At 35.7% G+C, this 22,416-nt stretch overlaps 1 protein-coding gene across 4 annotated transcripts in view; it reads left to right on the forward strand.

Annotated features, from left to right (window-relative positions):
* Positions 1-22,416, forward strand: part of LOC132698043 (hemicentin-2) — a 456,593-nt gene that overhangs the window by 298,404 nt on the left and 135,773 nt on the right. For 3 of the 4 annotated variants that reach the window (XM_060663877.1, XM_060663878.1, XM_060663880.1), the window contains exon 3: positions 11,664-11,850. In XM_060663877.1, coding sequence (XP_060519860.1) covers positions 11,664-11,850 — 187 coding nt within the window. Of the gene's footprint in view, positions 1-2,443; positions 2,717-2,768; positions 3,038-11,663; positions 11,851-22,416 lie in introns of those variants that run through there. The other variant, XM_060663879.1, reaches the window with a different exon arrangement.

Raw genomic sequence — 22,416 nt, forward strand, 5'->3', positions numbered from 1 at the left:
GTGATAATCCAGAGTCTACCGGCCTCTCCAAAGTAGGATTATGATCAGGTGCTGCACCTCCCAGATCTATCAAATTACCCACAGGAGCATCCATTCTCTCCGGATGAATAAATTCATTTTGTGTGCACATTGCTCCAACACTAGTCTGGCAAAGGCTGGCGATGTGATTCGCGTCCTGCAAGGCGTCAAAACACCCACTCAATAAAAACATCAGGTTTTGTTTCTTTGATTTCAAGTCCTGACCCTCAGCTACCACTCTGTGCAATCTGCTTTTGACATGCATTAGCCTGCTGTAAATTTTCTTGAATTCATTCTCTCTATTCTCCGCATCAAACTCTTGAATAAGGCCCACCAATTCATCCAACTTAGATGCACATATGCCCAATTCAGAAGATGGCTCAAAATGGATGTTAATATCCTCCCGAATGTTCCGCTGAAATGCTTCCCGCAACTGAGCTCTCTTTTCATCCACTGTAGACCCCACATCACAACCTCTAGCAGCTAACTCCCAAGTCAATTCATCACTCCTAAGCCGATTAATCTCCATTTAAAATTTAAATAATTAAATTCCCCACCCCTTCCTGGTATAAGGAAAATAGAAAAAGAAAAACGGGAGAACGATAGCGCAATAGAAGCAACCAAATAATGGACCAACACAATACCACCCGCACACAACTCGCGATGCACTAGGCCACCTGTGGCTGATCAAAGAAGCCGCAAATTGAAAATAATAATAATAGTAATAATCAAATAAGATCCGTGAAAAATAAACTGAAAACGTGGCAAAGTATACAGAACTATCGGTAATTACTTCCAAAAGCTTTTAAATAAATTTCCAAATCACAGAAGAGGTCGGAGGATTGCAATCACACTGCTCCCTCAATTTTGAAGTCACCGTTATAACCACCAGCCAAGTACTAGAATTTTGTGAAATTTGACACCTCCAAAAAAAATTCTTAACAATAATAGTTTTCCAATGCAAACATAAATACAACTTTACCGATATTGAATATACAAAAATTCCGCAGTGCTCCGATTTGAAAAAAAAATAGCAACAGTTATACTCCACAAGTAAAGGGATATATACCAAAAAATGTATCCACCTGGTATGGATATCGTTCAAATATCACACAATCAAAAATTAATAAATAACAATATATCGCAACTGTATATGTAGAACACTAATTAATTAAACCGCAAAAATGAAATGCATTGCATAGTAAAACGGCAATATATACAAACTTGTTATAAAAGAACCACCGAAACTTGAAGAGAATCAAATATTTTGAACACTCAGAAAAAAATATTCAGTTGGGCGCCAGTTTCTTACCTCTCCATCTCAGGGTCGTGAAAAAGAAACGCATTAATTAATTAAATTCGTAATTTAATAGTAAGGTAAGACAATGCCTAGGCTAGCTCATTAACAACCGAGAAAAATTAATAAAGTAGAAAAGAAAAAATATATATATATACTAAACCAAAGCCAGGTTGGAAGGCGGTGAAGGGCACCTCGGTCAGTCCCGGAAGGTGGTAGGTAGGCGCCACGTGATTCGAAAAAGGTAGACTTATCAACCCGAGGTTCCAACCCGTAAAGGAAATAAACAAGTGAATCACGAACAATAATTTATTTCCTTCAACCTGGTGGTAGGTGTGAGTGTCAAATCTCACCTTCAAGTTTTGGCGGTGCAAAAGAATGTAAGACACTATAATTTAAGGCTATAAGTTCCGCAAACCGTTCTTGAAGAGAACAGGCCACTTAAGCTACCCAAACCTCAAGATGTCCCGAACGTTACACAGCTGTCTGTCACTATCCCGGGAACCAAGCCAAGATGGAATGGTGGCTCAATGAGACAGCCGCAGGTGGGCAGTCTCAGTTAACCCAGCAAAGTCCGTCCGGAAAGCCTGCTGCTCGATAGGGGAAACTCCGCAACTAAACATGTACCCAAGAGACAGCATACACTGCAAGACACCAAGTCTGGTCTGGTATTCCGGTGAAAGAAGAAACCACGTGGAAGGTTTGCGGGAAACGGAGCAACAATACGTACAATACTAATTAGGAAAAAAAAAACCCTAAAATAAAATCGGCATAAATTGAGGAACACTGATTAGGTGGCGAAATGGTTCCAAAAGGTAACTTACCTCGATTCGAGGGTTTTCTGGAAATGTGGGGCAATGACAATTCTTTTCAAAATCCCTCGCTGAGGAAGATTCCCATTCCAAACTCCAAATAGATCCAAAAGTATGGGAAATCATAAATTAGTGACCAATTTACATATCCCCCTCTTATTGGGGTAGTACTACCGGCTCAAAAAGAAATCGGTCACACAAAAGAAAATCTGCCACAACCCCAAGCTTCAAAAGCCAGCGTACAAAATGCCGGACGATTCAGACAACCAGTTTTATTAAAAGGCTAAACGGGGACAAAAAATTAGAGGGAAAACGCCACTCTTGCCAACCTAGTCGACGGTACGCCGCCAGTAGAAAGAACAACCGAACTATATCTGTGGTGATGGCCGTATGGCCCGTGCCAAAGAATCGAGGTTGCGTCAACGAGATCGAATTACCCGAACGCTATCTATGGTGGCGACCGGACGGCCAGTCACAGAAAATCGAGGAAGAATAGGTTAAGAAACAAAACAATGTTTACCAGGCTCGCCAAGGAATACCGAAGCAATGAAAAGCAAATGCGGTCCCTAGTCTCATAGAGTGACAGATGGTAATGGTTATGACTCCTTCTAATGCGCAACTAATTCTGTTTTTTGCATTAGTATCTCTCAGTAAACCGGTGTCACTTAAGAGAAAACCAAGCGAACAAGGGCCCGCGCACACAGCCGTTGCAGCATAAAATATTTATGGTTCGGCAACACAATCGGCCGGGGAGTACAAGTCCGAAACTAAAGGAACCGAGTCTACAAAAGAACGTGTGTTCAAATTGCAAAATCGATATGAACCTAATAAACAAGAATTTTAATTGTTAAGAAGCACTCGCCAAACAGCAAAAGGTGAAGGAAATGGACAGTACAATTAATTCTACAAGGTACTAATAAAATAAACCCGTTACTTCGCAAATGTGCCAGCACTCTCACTTTAAAAATGCTAAATTTTACCATTGAAATATGAAACCGTCACAATATATATATATATATATATATATATATATATATATATATATATATATATATATATATATATATATATATATATATATATATATATATATATATATATATATATATATATATATATATATATATATATATATATATATATATATATATATATATATATATATATATATATATATATAAAAGAAGAGAATATCTAAACAAATATTAACCTGCGACAATATTTTTGTCGCAACGGAAAGTAATAAAGTATTCGATTCTATTCAAAAACGAATAAACTGTAATCTATGGCGTTTAACTGTCCATAGTCGTCCACATTGGGGACCCCGTCTCAATCTCGACGAAACAAAGGAGACTAAACGAATTCTCGGGAAACGAATTTTACCGAAATTTATTCCTGCGATACCCGATCGAGCGCCGCGTCGCAGACATAAAACTTGAAATATTTGTTTTAATCTTTTAAGGAAATGCCTTATTTACGTCCTGCTTACCATATTATTCGAAAGATAAATTTCATTAATATTGCATTCTCGGAAAAACATTACCGGGCGGTTAGCTTTTACGGCGGCGGTCGGAGTGAAATTTTAATTTGGCTTCTTCTCGAAACCGCCCGGATAAACTTTAAAGTTTTATTATGGGGTAAGAATAAATAACGGCGACGCTGGAATGATAGCCGCCAGACGGGACTGTGTGGCCGGGAGCGGTAAGAAGAAATTTGTAATGAAAGTCGACGGGTTTGCCTCTTTTAAAAATGTTCCACAACTTGCTGCTCCTCGCTGATGCAGATTATGAAGTGTATAAATTACATACTCACATTGCTTTTGTAGCTGATTTTGATTTGATCTCATATTTATGTATGACAATATTTAAAATATGAGATCAACAGTTTCTTTTTTCAATTACAACCAATAACTGTTAGATTTAAAAACCATGTTTGTAAGTTATTCAACGGCCCATAGTTTGAATGAGAAACTTATGTAAGAGTAAAATTATATCTCTAAACGTCAACTAGCTGAGTGAGCCTCTTCTCGTTCTCCCACAGTGCATTGAGAAAAGATTGCAAACAATGACTAAATTTCCAAGACCCATTAAAGCTCCATTTGGATTGTCATCAGCATAAAATACTTAGAAGCGAAGCTAAACAATATTTAAACGGAAAACTTAGTTTTAGATCAGTTACTAATAGCCGCGAAACTAACGCGAACAAATAACACACCGCCATCCGGAACAGTACTATTTGAACGATCCTTCTTAAATGGGTCGAAAAGTGTTGAGTTACGAAACGGTTTTTGTGAAACCTTTAAAAAGATTAAAGATTTAAAGATTATCTCTTGATAATTGCTTAGATGTGGGCCTCCAAATTATACACATAATTATCCACCGATCTAGCGTGCGGGAAGCGTCACTTTACCACGTGAGTTTCTTGTGCCAAATAAACTCCTGACTAAAATGCCCTTTATCACACTAGTTGCATAATATACTATTATTACTATTATATTTACACACACACACGCACATTTATTAGTTATTTGATTAAAGTATGTTTTGTATTTTGTAACACGTAGTCAAATATTGATTCTTATGACGCTGCCTTGTAATTAATGAAATGTTTGTAATTAATTTAATTTATATTTATTTTTATTTAAGTGTTTTGTAACTTGTGAATGCTTTGTTAAGCAGACAGCTATGCAGCAATTCGCTAAATTAAAAATAAACAAGCTTCTATTATTTTTTATTCCATTCTTCCATCATTCTTAAATCTTTAGTTTATTTTTATCATTTTCCAATAGATTGTTTTTTTTTTAATAATTTGTGTTGGTCATTGTTCTGCTGCCACTGCTTTAATCCTCATTTATAGAGCTACTGATAGAGAGAAAGATATATTTGAAAGTGAGTCAGATGGTCAGTAGCTAATAACAGCTGTGACATCTTCTAAGACTGATACTCAACATGTACAAATTATTCTATATATAAGGCGTGGATCAGTTATACGGGATGGTTTATAAATCGCGAAAATTAAAAGGTATATCTATATTTTTAAATTGCACACTCTTTACATTTTTGTATATTATGGCTGCTCCAAGAAGTTATTTTAAACAACATGCTTTTTTATGGTCTTTTATATTTATATATATATAATATATTATAACATAACCAAATGTATTAAATACTTAATTAATTTTAATAGGGAGTTTTCTATTCTTACGTACTTTTTTCTTTGATTTTTACCACTTTTATATAGTTACATTATGGGTCTTCTTGTCACTAATGGTGACTTTTTGACAAGTTGTTAGCGTATAATTTGCGCAATACGTTTTTCTCTCAATTTCTCTCTGTTTAATTCTAAGAGTAAAAATCGTTGAGCACTCTTTAAATTATTTTTCAATTTAAAAGGCACTGATTACACAGTCGAATTAAACTTTATAACAAACCCAACGGCGACTATTCCTGGACGTTCATTTTTGCAAGCTGACACTGCCCGCCGGTGGATTAATAAGAGCACGGACACGTCTGGATTTAATTAAATTTGAAATTAATTAATCTATTTAATAATTAAAAAATTACCAACGAACATGATAAAACTTAAAATTGGGATTACTCGTTTTACTTTCCGCTTGAAATATAAAATTGCCGGCCCGAAGAAAAAAACGAATCGATTCGTCTTATCGAACTACGCGGTAGACCGGAAAAATTATCATAGTCTTTCAGCTAATGGTGCCACAAAAAACCCTTTGGGTGGGGCCGGTTGTGGGAGCGCGGGGGTCAATTGACCAAATGGATGTGACGCTCTGTCCGGGACGTTAGTCGGGTTTGAATAATAACGGTCTGAGCTATCATGGTCCGATCTTAAAAAGTTACCCTTACCGGGATACGGCTTATCCGACTTGACGCGTGAAATATTGATCGAGGGGGGTGGGAGGCATACGGAAAACTCCTTAAACCTTGTCGGAATAAAAACTGTAATAGTCCTGAGACGCGTTGGCAGAAGGAAATAAACTCTTCAACGGAGGCTAAAAATAATTTTAGTTGAATCTACTAGATGGTATGCCCTAATTGAAAACCGTCAGACGCAAAAACTGTAGAATAAGACCTAGTACCAGCTATTTCGTTTGAACGCATACGGCACCCCACAACTGACACCAAGATGGTCGCCCTTTCATTTCATACATAAATGAAGAAAAAACCTGTTGCGAAGGACTGTGCGTCTGAATACCCTAATTAAATAATGAAAATTACGTTGGAATACGGTCGATACCCCACACTTCACACCACCGGCATCGTTCCCTGATCCCTTTTCTTTTGTCGTGTTATTCGGAGAACGCGAAAATTTAAACATTTGTCAACTTCCTAAACGATCTGGACCCTGTCTCCGACCATATGAACTCGAGTTGTTTCCCGAAAGTTGCCGGTAGACTCTGGGACCTATAAAATTGGGACACGGCTCAATAGATAACAATAATATTTAATGAAACAACGTTGTATAAATTATTGGCAATATGTGCATAATCGATAGGACTTTGTAAATAGTTTTACAGTCATGTTAATTGCTATTTTTAGACTTCCTTTGGGCAACCCAAGTGATTTTAGTTGTTTTAAAAACGTAATTGCAATTTGGGATTATGTTTTTAATATACAGCAAAAATGTCGTCGTTTTTTAAAACTAGTAAAACTAGAGAAACATCAATAACAAAATATATATGGTCGCAGAAATGACAACACGAGTCGACTATCCGGGTTGGTGCTTGGGGTTTAAATGGAAGGCAACTTTAAGAAATGAGGAGGTTCAGACAATCCGTAAGCCAATCGAAACCCGCGGATAGCCAAAAATGGCTGCTGGTAGTTTTAATGCTGCATCCTCAAACAGCCAGACGTTTGCTGTGTTAGTTAGGGTTCTTATATACCCTCAGATATATCTGATTCATACGGTGAATTACTGATAGATTCCTTTAATTTGATTAGTTTTGATCAATTTAATCACGTATCCATTGACAATGCAGGTATTCTTGGACGTGGTGTTTAGTAATTTTAAAAATATTACTGTAACCAGGTCTCCTGGTCCTTTCAAAAGGGAAAGAGTAACTCAACACAAATGCATTGATATTGCTTGTGATACATATGTATGATATTGATACAAAAACACACTAGAATCCAGTGAACTTGCCAAAGTCTGTGACACCTTAGAACAGTACTTATAATACAGTGTTTATGAGTCAGACACATCTCCTGCAAAAATTCCGTTGCTGAATACGCCATTTGACACAGAATCTCTGTTGCTACAGCTATTTTTAATATTTAATAAAAGTTTATCAGAAAGGCACTTCCTGACTATTTGGAAATATGCCAAAGTAGTGATTGTTTATAAGAGTGGCAGTAAGATTGATATCATAAATTACCGACCCATATCAATTCTTTCTATTCCAGGCAAAATGCTTGAGGCAATTATAACAGTCACTGTATGTTCAGAATGTGTCTGAGGCATTAGATAATAGGATGTAAATGGATGCTGTGTACACCGATTTCTCCAACGCATTCGATAAAGTACATCATGCTACAATATTTTACAAAACTCTTCAGTTATACATAAGTTCTAGGACACAGTTTGTTGAGTTAGACGGAACTAAATCTAAATATATTGATATCACGACTGGCATACCTCAGTGGGGCCTATTATGTTTTTTTTGTTCTTGGTGGAAACGGGTAAATGTTTTCGTTTTGCAACATTTATGCCATATGCTGATGACTAAAGGTGTCAGGAGTATCGATGACTGTCGCAAGTTTCAGTAAATTAAAAAAGGATGCAGATTTTGATTATAAATTCAATTAAAGAAGTAAAGCATATCAGGGATCTTGGAGTAACTATACACACAAAACTGAGTTTTGAAATTCATATTGAAAACATAGTGGAAAAGGCTTACAGACACATGGGTTTTATTTCAAGGTTTAGCGAAGAATTTAAAGATACCAAGTTGTTGGTTGTACTCTATAACGCCTATGTGCGGTTCTATCTTGAGTTTGGTAGTGTGATATGGAATCCCGAATTTCATAGGTATGTAAACAGAATTGAAAGCATTCAAAAATGTTTATTTTTCTAATAAACTTTAGATGTAACCACAATTTAATAAGTGTATCGTATGAATCAAGCCTTAACTTCTCTTATATATTGAAATTATCTGTTAGGTGAATAATATATTATATATATATATATATATATATATATATATATATATATATATATATATATATATATATATATATATATATATATATATATATATATATATATATATATATATATATATATATATATATATATATATATATATATATATATATATATATATATATATATGGAAAAATGTGATGACACTATATTCCGGGATATCATCCGTTCGCTCGTTGAACTCCGACTGGAATCCTGCATCCGACTGGAATCCTGCAGACGTTTCGCCAAAATCTCACTTGGCATCTTCAATGCTCGCGCTCCGAAAACACTTCGAAGTGTTTTCGGAGCGCGAGCATTGAAGATGCCAAGTGAGATTTTGGCGAAACGTCTGCAGGATTCCAGTCGGAAGCAGGATTCCAGTCGGAGTTCAACGAGCGAACGGATGATATCCCGGAATATAGTGTCATCATATATATATATATATATATATATATATATATATATATATATATATATATATATATATATATATATATTTCTACATTCTTCTTTTTTTTGGGTTTAGAACTAGTCTTGCTTACTTAAGATAAATATACTTAGTTTTAGTGTACCTTTGTAAATTGACATGTTCATCATATTAGTTATAATAAATAAATAAATTATTTGAGACATCTTACTTTGAAGTTTACAGTTTAATTTTAAAAAGTATTCTTGCAAGGAAAACTTGATATGAGAAAGGTATAATTATCTTATTTTATACAGAAATGAAAATATATCTTATATTGCCATGGCATTTCATATGAAACAAAATAGTCCTTAAACCTCGCCTTAAACTAATCCGAATTGTTTTGGCATTCTGGGAAGTTTCTCTTAAAGTGTTTCTATACGTTTCTGAGCAAACGAACTTGCTATCATAGTTTTCCAGAAATTTTAAAACAATTTAGAATATAGTACAGGCGCACCGGCAAGTAATTGTCGAAAAAACTAGAGCAAGTTACTTACAAGTGGACACGAAGCTTTATTTACTATAAATTAAATCAAAATATGTTCCGCAACATATTAAAAATACTAAGAAAACTATATTCATTTATGATACTATTTTTAAGAGAAAAGATATTGAGATATGAGAATATACCTTTGACAAGAGCAATTTTCATCAAAATATTATCTGTTGTGAAAGGTGCCTCCAATTTAAAGGAACTTTAAAGTTGTTTTCATTCATTTTTTCCTGATGTTTAAAAAGTATAGTTTTACTATTTTCTTTAAAATGTTCAATATTTTTTGCAGCAACTTATTAGCCTTATTAGATTTTTTTTGTGTCAATTGACTGGTCAATTGATGGACATCACAAATGCATAATAATTTGTTATAAAATACATATTGTTATTAAATAATGATAGATAATACTCTTAAATTGCAAAATGTTATTTAAAACATTTTTTGACTAGTCAATTAAAAAGTGGTCAATTGACCACGGTGAATTAACCAGCTCTAACACTACTTCTATATATACCACTAATTTAGATGCTCTTGTTAAATTGCAAAAAAATTGGGTAAGTTTTGGTTAGCTTGTTGTTATTAAATAATGACAGATAATACTCTTCAATTGTAAGATGTTATTTCAAACAGTTTTTGGCTAGTCAATTAAAAAGTGGTCAATTGACCACGGTGAATTAACCAGCTCTAACACTAGTTGTACATATAACACTAATTTAGATCCTCTTATTAAATTGCAAAAAAATTGGGTTAGTTTTGGTTAGTTATCATCATAGTTATCATAGTTATAGTCATCGTATCTTGAAAATTGTTTAAAAGCTTATAAATCAATGCAATATGAATTAAAAAGAAGTAATTGCTACTTTACTAAAGATAATAACTTTATTAGTTGGTTCCCCTCTCCAGAAAAACAGGTGTAGAGGTCATCTTAAATCTCAGTCATATCATTTTTAAAGGCAAGAATAGGAAAGTTTTGCAATATCACTTCTATATTTTCAAGAATTTCTCGGAAAATTATAAAAAGCGACCACATTTTCAATAACACTCGATAGAACTAAATTATTCACCAGACAAATACTCCTCAACGAAATTTTCATGCAGTCCGGCAGACGAACTGACCCCGGAATAGTCCACGATCACGTACAAACCGCGCAAAATTCCCCCGGAATCATCGGTATGAAATATATCGGAGCTAGCGAGAGAGAAAGCGTTTTAAGATTCGACACACGCGAACCGTAAGTTATAAATAGGAGCCAATATCTTCTTAAAGTATTTACCGGCGCTCGTATTCGAAAAATAAAGAATCCGTTTAACCGGAACCGGAAAGGAATTTACGTACCCCGAGTGTATATTAAATTAAAAATGTTTACCGCTCCGTCGGATTCGACAAATTTATTCGTACCACGCTTTTTGTTCTCTTGTGGGTGGCGTTTTTAGTTGTCAGGAGCGAACCATCATGTTGTTCTAAGCCCTCGCACTTTTCGCCATATGTAATAGAATTTTCATAGAGTCACGAAAAAAACTAAAAACTAATTCTTCTTGGAATCTTTTAAAGCACTTTATTTGGGAAGATCTTACTTTCAAACAGAAGTCAGTATGTTGCATGCTGTGGTTTTGCCTTTCCGGGCCTCTGCTGAGGTCTGGTGTGCCTCAGGGATCAATTATTGGCTTTTTGCTTTCATTAACCATAGTTAAAGGGACCTTGATGTGCGATATCTTATATATGCTCAATTACTAAATCAATAGTATTACCGTAAAGCGACCTACATACACTGCTACTTAATAGTATCTTGCAAAACAAAATTGACCGTCCAGTGCTATTGGAACAACTAGCGTTACGTGTACCGCCTAATGCCTCTCGAGATAGCGATACATTTTACAAATTGTCAAAGTTGTTTTTGTTAGAATTATTTCAAATAAATTAAAATTAATTAGGAAATGCAACATATCCGTCTGGATTAGTGGGTACAAATTTTGTATTGTTAATTCGTTTCTCTAATACAAACTGATACACAGCTATACAATTCCTCTCTAAACTCCTATTAAAATCCCCATCTTAGTGTCCACATATTTGCCATGCAACAGTGAGGTGGTTCCTATTAGGGCTTTTTTATGTTTATTGGAAGGTCATTGCCATTGTTAAAATAATGAGACGGATCTGTGAATATTCTGATGACTAGATAGTTCTTGGTGTTAATCTGACACTCTTTTTACTCAAACTTGGTCAATAAATAGCAAAAAAGTTTTAAATTTGAGCCAATACTTTTTGATGCAGCTACGTGATACTTGTTTTTCTCGATTATTTCTAATATTGTATAATTTGTTAATTAATTGTCGCCATCTTAATCCTCACGACTCGATTTTGCAATCGGTTTCAGCCAATGGGAATGTATCCGCACAAATACGAGTGGGCGTCTCAGAATCAGCAAAATGGCGACTGTTCAATATGGATCAGATCGGCCCAGCTCGAGTTCGACGACGGCAGCTGGGAATGTCAAGTAACCGCCAGCGATTTTCACACACAGGACGCCCTCACGAGCCACCCTGTGCGATTAGTCGTACGAGGTAAGTCGATCCTACCGGCTGCGCCACCGATATTGATCTGCGCGTGCAAACAAATCCATCTTAGATAAATTTAAAGGAATTATTCTGTTGAAAAGAGTTTCATGAGAGGCGAGGGGTTCACAGTAATATTATTTATAAATGAAACTGTTTGGGAAAAATATCTTTGCCTTGAGTTAATGTTAAAATCCGTGCATTAAATGTCACTTTAAAATATCGGGTTTATTAAACACTTTTGTGTTTAATTTTCAATTTTTATCTTTACTATTTAAGTAAATTATGCGTTTTATAAGGCGAAATTTCTAAAAAATATATTCGCCATTTTCCCGTTAATCAATAGGGTGAGGACTGGGTAGGTCGTCGTTCCTTTAAATCTGCTACTTTTATCCCCTATTAACTCTGCCCCCGAAAATTCTCCAACTATTTCATCTAACGGAATGCCGGCATCGCTCTCGCCCACTCTTCGGGGGGTGTCGAAGAACATTCTCCCCCGCATACTTCCCCAATTACGCGCCCCTTTCCTTGATAAAATATTAATAGTCTTACGTTGGAGCAGAAAAAAAAAAGTGGGGCACCTAAGATTCTACATTTTTTCTCCTACGTTCCTTCTCTGAAAATATGCAGTCTCCCATTGGACGAAGTACATAAAAATTTGAAGGGCGTACTAGATAAGGATAGCTTAAAAAAGTCTCAGAATACTCGCTTTCTTTTCAAATCAAATCAAATTACTAGTATATTTTCTAAAATTGAACTGAGGTGGCTTTTACTTGATGAAAATCCATTTATCAAAATAAATAAGAACTGAAAGTTCAGATTTTCACGAAATTATATTTTATGACATGACAATTGTTTCAACAACACCGTGTCTTTAACAAATGTGATTGTGTGTGTTGTCGTAACAATTGTCATGTCATAATATATAATTTCGTGAAAATCTGAACTTTCACTTCTTATTTATTTTGAGTATATTTTCTAACTTGTGCGATAAAGATTTTAAAAGTGGACTGACTACAGAATAGCAAGAAAGTTTACCTAAAAAAGGGTAACCTCGTTTATTGTAGATAAATAGCAATATTTTCAATTGAGTCACAAAAATTAAAATTAAATTAAAAGTAAAGCATAAAAAAATATATTTTTCCTAGTTAGCGCGGACAGCGTTCCGTACGAGCGAGCAGAGACAAAGCATGGCCCGACGAAAACGTATTCTCTGCTCTCTACGTGCCTCGATTTAAGCCCGTCCCTATTAGTTGCCGGCGCCCCTCCAGACGAGCATATTTTGTTTATATTTACGTAACACGTAAGACGTAAAGCGTAAATAGGGTTCGTTTTAAAGCGAGCTACGCTGAGCAGGCACGTCTCTCGTATGAATTTGTGGGCTAAATTGCACCGAAGAATCGTAAAAAAGCTTTGTTAGATCCTAGGTGTTCGGCGATGTCTGCTACGTTGGAGGAGTTATTTTGACTTTCGCCTTTCAGCTTTTTACAATTCTATTTTGCCATTTTGTTCGATTTAAGACTCGCCGTCATTGACAACAGACTGCGTTTTAGAGCAAAAGTTCAATCCTGGTTAACCATGCTGTTATGATGTAAATATATGCAGCTTTGACTTTTGAGTGCTGCTTGTTATCTCTAGTAAATCTTCCGCTCTATACCTTCAAATTTATGAAAATCGCGCATTCCATTTGTACCTAGTTTTGCTTTTAGAAGAGACCCGTAATTTTGGGGTTTGACTCTACAGACAAGCAAGAAGCAGTATACAAATTTTTGTGTTTTTCCCGACCACCTGTCGAATCAAATTCAAGAAGAACCACATAAGTGAAGATGATTTTGTCGGCGATTTATTTTCGCCAGTTTAGGGCGAATAGTGACGTCATGTATCCTTGTCAAACAAGTTCCAGACGCATTATATATTAGTAGAATTATGCCGAATAATAATGTGCCCATTTACGGTTGGCCGGAATCTGGTGATCGCATTTATTTATAGGTTAGTTAAGAACAACGGACTCTTGGTTTTTTGTATTAATAAGATCTAAAAGTGTAAATCGAAATATTGCTAAATAACCGTCAAGGGAGCCGCTATAAACTTGAAATATATAATGAAATGTCCATGTCCATGGAGTGCAACAAATATAATCCGTTATGGCAGCATACATATTTTTCCGAAAGCAGGTAGATCCCTGCTTAAAATTAAGTAATTATATTTATTCAAAAACGTTAATGTTTTTTTTTTATTTACATTATTTGCTTTGAAAAAGACTGAGACTCATGAACCACCCTGTGTGATAGGTTGTAAGAGGTATGTCGGTTCTATCGGCTGCGCCACTCATATTAATCTGCCCGTGCAAACAAATCCACCTTAGAGTTTCATGAGGGCGAGGGGTTAAATTTTAAGCCATAGTTGTTATATATATACTTAGCTGTATAGTTGCTATAGAAATTCGAATTTAAAGTAATCCAGCTTACAGGCAATATGGCACAGAAATTTTGTTTATAAATTAAACTGTTCGGGAACAGCATGTTTGCCTTGAGCTGATGTGAAATCTTTATATTTATATTTTTAGATATAGAGCGCTATACAAAAATGACGTGATATAGCAAAAATATTTCGATTTTTGGAAAAATATCCCCAAAACTATAGAAATAAGTAAAGAGCTTTCAACATCAAATGTACTTTACAAATTTGCTTTAAAAAATTACGAACTTGCGTTTAACAGGATTTTTCGTATTAAACCTGGCACACCATGCTTCTTAGAAAATTTACGCTCCATTTGCGTCAAAAATTTTGAGGCTGAAATAAGTCACTTCATAGTCAAGAACCATAAATAGATTTTACCAACCTAAATTAACCAAATTTTTTATGATTTTTCTGCAATAGAAATTTGTCTTTCGCGAGGAAAGCACTAATATACCAACTAAAAAATTCAATCATCACAGAGATGTTTCGAGGTAGCTATCTAACCATTCTCTCTTGCTATGAGCCGAAATAATTAATTACAGTGAGTTAAGCAAAAGAGAGGTCAGAACTTATCGTCGGACGATTTCGAGTCATGTAGCAGAGTCAATGGCATGGTTAGTTTGACTTCGCATGATGATGCCACCTAACGGTGGCGGACGGAACCCGGTAAATTTCAACCGCAGTGGTCCTTAGGGGAGTGTCGGCCACAATATAATCGCAAAAGTGCTATCGGCGGGAACGTTTCATTAAAATCGGCAGCAGACCTACCGCCGTCTCCCTCCCACCCCCGATTACCACGCGGATAATATATCGCCAGCAATTTAAACGCGGGAGTTGCAGATAATGGAGCGGTAAAATAGAATGTATTAATCTAGAGACGCGTTTAATAGGGAACACTTGCCCCGAGATGTTACGGGGGTGTATTAAATCGCTCCCGAGTACCTGTAGTAGGGTAGACCGTCGTTACTTATTGCCGACTCTTCCGACACGAGGAACGCCTGAACGAAGTCTCGGGATGTACCGGGTGTTTCGCAAGAAAATGCCTTTCCGAAGAGATTTTCGTTTAGGTCGTCCTAGCAGTTTGCATTGCTTTCATTATGAGTGGTCATAAAGATAACTATTTCAATTGGTATATAAATAGAGTAAATGAAAGGAATATATATAAGGAATAATTTAATTATTAATTAATTAATAATAACTTTGAGATGCTCTGCATGATGTATCGTTCGTATAACAAGTTTTACATCCTATATTGCGTAACCCATCAAAAATGGCATTGTTGACTCATTGACATATACAACAAAATTTATTTTTTACTTAGTGATTTTCTAAATAAATAATATTAATTGTTTTCTTCAAAAACAAGTTGCAGATAGCATAGACATACATATCGACATAGGCATGTTAGCAAGAATTAATTAGAATTTTGTATGGCATCCGAATTTGTACTAAAACCCACGGTGATCGATTGGACAACAAAAATTTCCATCTGTGTAGGCCAAAATTTGTTAGGCTAAGTGTCAACGTAAACCACTATATATGCCCTCACAAATTTTTCAAATTCATTGTACTTTTGATATATTTTTTTTGAAAGTATTATCTAATTTCTGAAATAATTTCTTATTATTATTATTATTATTATTATTATTATTATTATTATAGTAGTTCTAGCTTGCTGGTATCCTCTGGAGTGCCGCAGGACTCGAATCTCGGGCCTCTGCTGTTCATAGTTTACATCAAAGATTTGCCTTATTACGCTCCACACGGATGATACAATTCTCTTATCCCGAGCTGGAAACCATTAGAACTTAGAAAGTATTGTTAGAGTGGCCAACAAGACTCCAAGTCCTTGCGGTTAAACAAAAATAAAACGGTCCATCTTATTTTCTCTTGTAGCAAGGTGCACAATTTAAATAGTGTTCCAGTTAAGGTTCTTGGAGTCTGGATCGATCGTTCTCTTTCTTGCTTATTTCGGATTGTCTTATTCCCACTTAGCGGACGTTATCTTTTTATGGGGTGGTTCCGTGCATGCTTGCAAGGCTTTTCTTATGCAAAAAAGAGCGATATTTGTGATTGCGAATGCAAAACCTCGAGATAATCATCTTCCGCTCTTCTCAAAGCTTAATATTTCACCATTTATTTACCATACAGTCACTAGCATACATGACCTAAAGAACGTTATGCCTAAGCACTGCGATCGCCACAATCACTACACCAGATGATCTGAATTAATTGTCCAGAGCCATTTTCGGCCGCGCTCATCCGATTAAAAAAAAATTGAACATTACCTAATTATTACAATGTTCTACCAACTGTTATCAAGGACTTGTCATTGTATACTGCAGATGAGTATATCCGCGTGTCTCCACAATACTAATTAATACTAATTGGAATTTTTGTAGCCTACAGGTCAAAAATCTTATCCGATTCTATGTACTACAAGCTCACCAGTACAACATTCCTCATACATGAATCGCTAGGTGACACCAAGACAAATAATTGATATCAACACTTTTCCTAAAAAATACCTAATTTTTGAGCTGCAGGGTAATTAAAATTTAAAAAAAAAATAACGTGTTGTATCATAACTTTTTGGTAAAAGCACAAAATTACTGTGTAGATGGTAGGTGTCAATCAAATTAATAAAACATTTTTTTTTGTATGCAGGGTTGATCGGTTTAACGTAGCATTAAGAGGTCAAAGACTATAAAAATTAACTGCAATTAACGTACGTTATACAAGGCCGAGTGACTAAGGAATTTTATCAACATTATATGTTTCTTCTAAAAGGTATTAAATTCAACCTAAGCATAATTAATTATATTCCGAAAACCTAATCTTTTAACTTCTTCTTCTTTTTTGGGGTTGGCGCTGCTATTAGCCAATTTGCCAGCCCTAGATAATCGAGACTGTTCTCCTGGGGAAGTTTACTTTTCAGACTTCTGTTTCTATTTAAGAGGCATATAAAGCTACCGAGGAGATAGGGTCTGTTAGTAGGCAGGCTCAGAGCACACAAAAACTACAGACAAACAGGCAAGACTGTCACATCTAAAAAAAAAAACAATTTCTAGCACTATGGATCTCGGGACGGGCGTTCCTGGCCTAGGATGGACCATGCGACCAGCCTCGTCAGATCTGAGACAAAACAAGAGATTCAAATAAATATAATTTAAAATTCCCTATTATTGTTACTAGGGAGAGGCTGTCCGACTACGACTCCTAACTTAAAGTTTTATGCTATTAAAATCTAAAAAGCATATGACCATTTGTATGATCTCCGCACTCGGGGTGCTTAACATATTTTCACAAAGTGCGTAATTCCTAAAGTTTACGCATAAATCCACACCCGGGACTTTTGTTATAGGGCATTCAAAAAATATATGATTAAGGTTCTCAACCCCGCCGCACTCGCAGAAAGGAGAGTCCGTCACCCCTATCCGGGCCAGGTGTTCTCCCACCGCGCAATGTCCAGTTCTCATTCTATTCTATTGTAGTTATATAGCGTCTGTCTATGTAGGCAAGCTCAGAAAACCATCTTCTATTAGGAAAATTAACTTGTATTAACTTTCTATATCTTGTACCTTTTTCTTGTATTGAGTTTTTCCACCGTTCTCGAAAACTATTAGTAATATCTCTAGGAATTGTATTCTTCACGTCATGTATGTCCAGTTTAATATTCAAGGGGATGTTTAGGCCTTTTCCTATTTTAGCCAGAGTATCCACTTTTTCAATTCAATACCCGAGTGCCCCGGTATCCAGGCCATCGTAACATCCACTCCCATACTTTTAGCCCTCTCGCACCTGCAGCGTTATGTAGTCCATTTTAGTGTCGGTATTTTCATTTGAAATTTTAGAAAAATAATAACTTTTGTAAAGGATCTTTGTAGAGCAACTCTTAGACCCTCTTTTATTGCTATCATTTCTGCTGTGGCAATACACATTTCTTTGTAAAGTTTTGCCGAAAATTTATAATTAATTTTTGGTATATAAACACCAAATCCAACTTGATTTTGATAAACTTGATAATTTCGTAAGTGGAGCCACATCGAGTAGCGGCACAGCCCCCTAACCCCACAGCATGCATACTGCATTTCGTTTATGGCTATTTTCGGGCCGAACGATACGGTCGGGGGGCAGAGCGGTGGGAGAATCGATCGGCCATACATTACATCGACCTGCCCCAATCTGCCTTATATTTTAAAATAAACATCCGGCTTATCCGGCGTGTAAATAACAAAAGTTGTCGGATGAAAAGTGCACACCCCAGACCCATAAATCGGGTTTCGGACTCACTCGTTTCCCCCCCGGGCGACGTCAAACTCGGTGCCCCCACCCCGTTTTTTCCCCGTCTATTTCAGTGCTTTTAGTGTCTCCGACAGGCACGGGATGTGTGTATATGCCGCTTCTCTATATATATGCGCCTAGCACATCGATAAATCTCGTTATTGCTCGGATGTATCCGCAAAATTCGGATCTCGTTGCCAGATATCTACTTTTGATGTTTTTTTTTTCATATCGTGTCGCCGAAACGTGTATTTCGTTACGTTAACTCGGTTCGATGGGGCTTTTATTTTGCTCCGATATATAGAGCAGTTCGTCCCTGTCGCGCTACTGCATGCGACTGGGTCAAAGGGGTGGGGAGAAATTATTCTGCAGTACACAGACCGACTTCCCAAACCTATGGCCAATTAGTATATATTCGAAATCATGAAATATGATAACTACGTCATAATGATGATGCCAGCAAATACGACAAGAATACGCTTGGTGTCATTGCTAACGTAATCAAGTTTCATGAATAACTGTATATGGAGATTGGATAAAGATAAATCGTTAAAAAGTGGGTTGAATCCAAAGATATCTGTTTTAAAAATGTCTGAGTCATTGCAGCGTTGCCACCCGAACCAAGCAGCGACTTATGATTATTGTTACATTTTTACATTCTGTGAAAAAATCTAAAACTCTCTAAGTAACATAGGGCTATTTTGGATATAAAAATTACTCTTTAGAAAATTTACCCTACCTACCCTACCCTTACTTTGAACGGATTTGTGGTTAAAAGCCATAAACTAGAATAAAGCAATTTAAGCCAGTATGAATTCTTTTGCTAGTTATATTTTATGAAGATGAAATTTATGAAGAAATATTTAGTTATTTAGATTTGGCGAATTCATATTCAAACCAAGATTCACTAATATAACAAGTAAAGTGGGGGTTTCTGTAATCCAAAAGTTTCTTTTGTTAAATATTTCTTTTCTTGGAAAGAAAAATTTGTCAATTGTCTTTGTCTTTAAAATTAAAATTGGATCTATTACCGTATATTTTAAACCTTTTCCGATATTCCTTTAAACTTATTTTCATTGATGATATTATATATGAATATAAAATAAGTTTAATAAATCGTTGTTTAAATATGAATAAAATATATTGCTTGATAAAATGGCCTAATTCTAGTTTTTGCGTTTAACTCCAAAACGGTTCAAAATAGGTATGGTATGTTATATGTACTTTTAGATCAAGAAATACATTAACATACAATTAATTTAACATTTATATATTTTGTAAAATATGCATAATTTAGTAAGCACCCTGTATGCGAAAACTTAAATTTTATGTGGTAATAGCATCCCATTTGACAAGCCGTCAACAAAAATTCACATTAATTTTCTAAAAAATAATCGTTATCTTCAAAGTACCTCAGAGAGCTCCAACATATGTACATAATTTTTTAAAGGAATCCATAATAATAATATACAAAGCAATTCCCGTTATAAAATGAGTGTTCGTATCTGGTTCAAGCAGATGCGGCAAAGCTTCGATGTCCCAAATATTTCAAAAATAGGAATCATAGCCTCCTAATTTTTAAATGCCACTCTTCCATTCTTCATATAGCTGTAACACACCATTAGATTGGTGAACCCTGTAGATTGTATCACAATTTTTCGTCATTTTCATTTTCAAAACGCTCTTAATCAAAAGAAAGAACACGCCTTACAAAGCATAGAAAACAGAGTCATAGATAAATCTGATTCTAAATAATCTTCTACACTGTTGAGACCCTGGGGCAGAGAATACAGTAAGTACAGTAAGACTATTCTCAAAATTTTAAAATTCAGCCTCCCAGACAATTTAAATTGTGAATTATTAATTATAATTATGAAATAATTAAGCATATTTGCAGTGCAGTGCAGTGCAGTGTTACATGAAACAAACGAAAGTGATACATTTTAATATATCAAAGTTAACCATTGATTTAAGACATCTAAGCAGAAAAGTTATGTAATAGTAAAGGCCGACGGCACCGAAATTAAAAAATAAATTCTTCCCGAAATTTTTCATTCGTTTGGACTCGCCGAGTTAGGTCAGACAGTCGTGATTACGCCAAGTTGAAAGGTGCCCCTCGTACGCCTCATATAAAACATTTTCTTATTAACAAATCATAAGGAACGCAACCAACGGTCCTCGAAAGATGACACAGCGACAACAAGCGGCTTAGTAGTTCTTTCCGAAAACCAAATTAAGACTAACACAAAATATCCTGTTTAAATGGCGTTCACGAAACTACGATGTTATTTATATTACACTAGTTTTTAAAAAATCAGTACAAATAAGTGACTTAGCTTTGACGTAGGTGTGATTAGCTGGCCGATTGTTCAGCACAACAACCAGACGACATTTTAGTAACACTTAGAAGACCATAGAAGCTAAAAATCATCTTCAGTAGTCTTTTTACCACCAGTGTGTGGTAGTTTTTATTCCCCTTCATCGCCCACCTCCCACACGTTCGCACAAAAAAGACAATTCCGTGTGAGTTTCGCGGTGACAAAATGGGTAGATAGGGTCACCAAATTACACGTAAGCCAAACAAATGTCTGAATACGCTTAAAGCCGGCATATCTCCGCATCTAACCGAACACGAGCCTCGATATACCGCCTCCGCCTCCACCGCCGCCACCGCCGCACTGAATTATAGCCGGGGCAAGCAGTTTATCCTCTCATTCACTGAGCTGAACTTTCAGGTCGGATCGGATCACATACAAAAGGAAAACTGCAGCTCTATTACGGGACAATATTCGACAAGGTTTTTACGTCTCTCGGTTTAAACTGACCGTTTGTAAAGGAGGGGGCGGGGCAGGCAATTTTTATTCCGACGAGCGATGTTTTTTTTTTAATATGTGTAAAGCTAAATCGTTCTGCTTGCGAGGCTCGATACCCACAACCGATTGACCCGAACGAAATGCGATCTCCAATAAAACGATTAAATCTCCGATCCAATTTGTTTCTTTTTTTTAACTTTGAGTAGTACGGTGCAAGACAGCAGATGTTTTTCTTTTAACTTGGGATATATTCCGCCTATGGATGGATTTTCATTTCAATTGTGTAATTTTCAAAACACGTATTGATTGAAACATTTACCTGTGTATTGGTATATTATACATATAACACCACTAATACTATATAAACAATGCCGCTGTTACCATAAATTAATTTTAATGATTTTTAAAACTCCATTCAGCTCAAACTGCGTATTCTACTAATTAGGATTATTAGAATTATATATTAATGCTTATGCGTATGTGTTGAATTCGCTTAACAATAAGACTTGTCATTTCAAATATCGGCTTCAGCCAACAAAAACTGCGGATAGATATGGCATTTTTTCAGATATTATTTGGTCAAAATAAGCCTATACCCCCTTGAGTTTTAAAGAAAAAAAGGAGTATTTTACTGCTCATAAGTTATCTATTAGCTATGTCAGTAAAACTAGTGCAGTTGATATTGCTCCTAATAACACTTGTTTTAATTATACCCTTTGATCATGGCATATACTTTGATGGAACCCTTGAGCTCTACAATTAATCTACCCTGCGCGGTCTATTACTAATTCTATTATTACCAGTATGTTGAATTATTTTTTTCTACTCCCGTCTGTAAAATACATAATTACACACCGATCTAGCGTTCGGAAAGCGTCTCTTTACCACGCCAGTTTCGTTTCCCACCAATCCTAGCCACTTCGGACATTTAAGGGATTTTTTCTACTCCCGCCTGTAAAATACCTAATTATCCAGCGATCTAGCGTGCGGGAAGCGTCACTTTACCACGTCAGTCAGT

Source organism: Cylas formicarius, unplaced genomic scaffold (genome assembly GCF_029955315.1).
Source record: "Cylas formicarius isolate icCylForm1 unplaced genomic scaffold, icCylForm1.1 PGA_scaffold_2__14_contigs__length_35257938, whole genome shotgun sequence".
In the NCBI taxonomy this organism is placed as follows: domain Eukaryota; kingdom Metazoa; phylum Arthropoda; class Insecta; order Coleoptera; family Brentidae; genus Cylas; species Cylas formicarius.